The following is a 3,538-nucleotide window of genomic DNA, read 5'->3' as shown; positions in this document are numbered from 1 at the left end:
ATATTAAAAATCATTTCATATCTTTCGCAAAAGGAGCTGTAGTGTTTCTTCAATATACATATTTCATTTCCTTAATTTTTTGTAATGCTTAGAAATATCTCTGGTCAGTCTCTACAATCGATTGATATGTTCTGCAAAGGAAAAAGAACCACGGCCTTGCAAGGTTGGTATCATATTATCTATCATCAGGGGTTTTAAATCACGGGAAGAAGAAGAAGAAGTTCGCTGTTCAATAACGCTTTATTGCCTTTTTAGCATATATTTTAAATAAGTATATATTGTAAATAAATAATTTTAATCGTAACTATTACAATCGTTTTTTCCTCTGTTTTGTTGTATATATTTGTAATTTGTATATTTTAGATAAAAGAACAAGACGTAAGGATCTCAAAATAGTTTCAGTACTGAAGCGTTTGGTTTTGCAAAGTCTCCATATTCTGAAATTTGTTAACCTTTAAATCTTAGGAGAAAAGTATCCTTATACAGTTATATATATATATATATATATGTATATATTAATTGCCTCAGAAATAATGCCACCCTCTATAAGTACTTTAAGTCCTTTGATTGTAACTGTTACTAAATTGATATTTGATTGATGTTAGCGAAAATTATGGTGTGGGGATAAAACTGCCCCTCATTTCCCAGCTACACATAAGTAAAAGATGTTTTACGCAATAAGTCTAATGTTGCATCCTTGAATGAGACAACTGTCATACCACCTGCTAATATAGATATTACGTATACGGTATTGACATAAAAAAGTAGTCGGATAGTTACGTTAAAAGATTGTGCGAGGTGTTCTGAATCATTTTCAAATTGAGAAAAGATTTTTCGTGATAAATATCCATAAGAAGTTTGTCATTTCAACTCACATGTTCAATTAACCAAGAATGTTGACACAAATGATATTGTAAGCAGCGCTAACTCAAACCTGAGGAATAATTATGAGTAGTATCAGGTGTTATGAAAGATTAAATTTGACCTGTCGACCTATCCATACACCACAAGACCTTTCTAATGAAACAATTAATAAAAAAGTATTTCCTTTTAAAATTTAAAATATTTTAAAATGGGTTTTCTTTTTTAAAACCCGATTCACAGTAAATATAAGTATCATTAACAACCTCCACAGAAAGGCTTCAGTGACGTGTTTAGTCGATAAATGCCCTTTGCTGTTTATTTCTTTTTAGAAAAATCTTTCGGTTGAAACCTTTAATACATGCCGCTGCCTTAGTCATTCAATATGCATTCCTAACCCATGTGCAGGAAAATATTTCATTGACACTGGTACTCAGGCTATAAATAAACAATTGTTAACACACACAAACAAAACTTTTTTTCGACAGTATTGCCTGCACAAAATGTTTGACCTAAAATAACACATTTTTGTTACCTTTTTTTAAAGTAAAAATGAAGGTCACATGCAGTTTCTATACAGTACATACTTTTTGCTTTACCAAAGCAAATGCATTTTGAAAAAAAAATGTATAAACATGTTCATGAAATTATAAAATATAAATCGACATCTGGTTTTTTTTAAAGACATATTTTGACAACCTGTATGTTAATTAGTATAATTGCAATAGTTATCTATCCTAAAACTATCGATATTCAGATCAAAATTGAATGTCATCACATACTTGTAACATTTTTATACTACTATTAGGAATTTCTACTTCAGCATGTGATATTATGATTTAATTGCATCCAAATGCGTTCTATTTCCCCCGCTGAATAAGGATGTCCTGTGGTTAAGTTCCTGAAGTGTCCCCCACACGGTTCTTTAATTCTGGTAACGCAGCTAAAGCCCGGATGTCCAACTGCTTGAACATTTATATATTTTCTACACAATCCAGTTATGTATACATCCTCAAGAAATATGGATGGAACCTCGCTCGTAGCCAGGTAAAGCTTGCCGAGGATATCACCGGATATGACATATGCTGGGCCGCCAAAGTAATCCGGGAAATTATCTGGTTTGTATTCTTCTTTTGAGATGTAATATTTTGAAAGCTTATTTCTGTCCACGGTCCCGTTTGTTAGTTTACATCCAATAATCGAATTCACCGGTTTGCTTTTTTTAAGATAATTTATTAGAAGATAAGAATTTAAAAATACATCGTCGTCTACTTTAAGAATATATTCGGGGTTGTTACAATGGAAGTAAACCCATTGAAACAAGCCAGTGATCTTGTTCACTAGATTTTTATATTTCTCCTTAATATCTAATTCAACAATGTCCATGAATTTTTCCTTCTCCATGGCAAATGTGTCTTTTATTTTTTGGTCGAGTTCGTCAACTTCTTTTCCGACAAAGAAAAACAACCGTAGAGAAGTATCCTGTTTAACAACACTACCCCATGAATTCCTGATAGCCATCCTCTCTCTGAAATGACCTGCTCTACTAGGTACAGCCATTAAAAGAAATAGAGAATGTTCACTTCTTTCGCAATGAAGAGGTGAATAAAACTGCAAGTAGAGGTTGTTCAAATGGAAGGTCGATAATGATGTAAAGTTTGCATTTGAAATATACAGCATAATGTTTACACTTGATAGTATTCCAATCATGAAAAATAACGCTTTAATGCTGTACATAAAAGTTGGTCGTTCCCATCGCAAACACGCCATTATGGTCATCTAAAAGTGAATCAAGAAAACAGTCTCATTGTCAAAATTATTGTTTTAACTTTCAAAACTTCCACCTCATTAACCAACTTATGTAACATTTATGATGGCTTTTTATTGTACAGGTAGGTTAACATTTAGTGTACATAAACGTCTTGTTTTGTTTTGAAAATAGGTTGGTTGAGACGATTTCTTTTTTTAAAACATATGAATTTATATATATATATTTTTTTGCAACCTTTTAAACAATTAAAATTTCACTGACAAGTAGTATCGAAGTAAAATAATTTAGTTTCGTACCTCATTTGCTTGAATAGATTCAATCCATTTTTCTTGCATCAATTGCGCATGCAAACTTCAGAAACATTTGTTGAATATGCTCTCATATTTTAGATATGCCTCTAAATATTTGAAAGCTAACGTCCATGTACAATGTCATCGGCAAATAAAAATATTCATACAGCCATTTCCACGTTGAGATCGAGTTTAATATTAAATAGTAGTCAAATTTGGCGTCATAATGGAACCATATGGTGCCTTTTTATCAATAGCCTTAGCGTTGCATACACATGTACATTAATGTTGAGTAAACAACCCAATAGTTTCTTTCTCGACTGACTTTAATAATAAAACTACTCTTAAAAGCCTTGCCCGTCCTTGGAATTTCCTTCTCATTCAAATTTTTTGACCTAGTTAAAATAAAACTTGCCTTTTAAGATGTGCAGAAAAACCTAACTACCTAGGGTGCACCGGAGATGAATGAGACTGTGTGTCTTGTCAGTAACAATGTAAACAACCCACCCTTAAAGTTATTAGCAACCGGAAAGAGGGGGGAGGGGGGGGGGGGTAAATGAAGCTTTTCAATATTACTATGCCACTGTTTACTTGCAGTAATAGTATATTACACGCA

General features: G+C 32.4%; 1 protein-coding gene across 1 annotated transcript; it reads right to left on the bottom strand.

The window, feature by feature from the left end:
• Positions 1-221: 221 nt before the first annotated feature.
• LOC136273129 (beta-1,3-galactosyltransferase 5-like) lies at positions 222-3,224 on the bottom strand. The gene is made up of 2 exons (XM_066077207.1): positions 2,929-3,224; positions 222-2,640 (listed from the first exon to the last, which is right to left on the bottom strand). The coding sequence occupies exons 1-2, from the start codon at positions 2,965-2,967 to the stop codon at positions 1,681-1,683; spliced, it is 999 nt and encodes a 332-aa protein (XP_065933279.1). The 5' UTR covers positions 2,968-3,224; the 3' UTR covers positions 222-1,680.
• Positions 3,225-3,538: the final 314 nt, after the last annotated feature.

Source organism: Magallana gigas, chromosome 1 (assembly GCF_963853765.1).
Source record: "Magallana gigas chromosome 1, xbMagGiga1.1, whole genome shotgun sequence".
In the NCBI taxonomy this organism is placed as follows: Eukaryota; Metazoa; Mollusca; class Bivalvia; order Ostreida; family Ostreidae; genus Magallana; species Magallana gigas.
The sequence above is the reverse complement of the archived record's forward strand: the minus strand, read 5'-3'. Positions and strand labels throughout refer to the sequence as shown.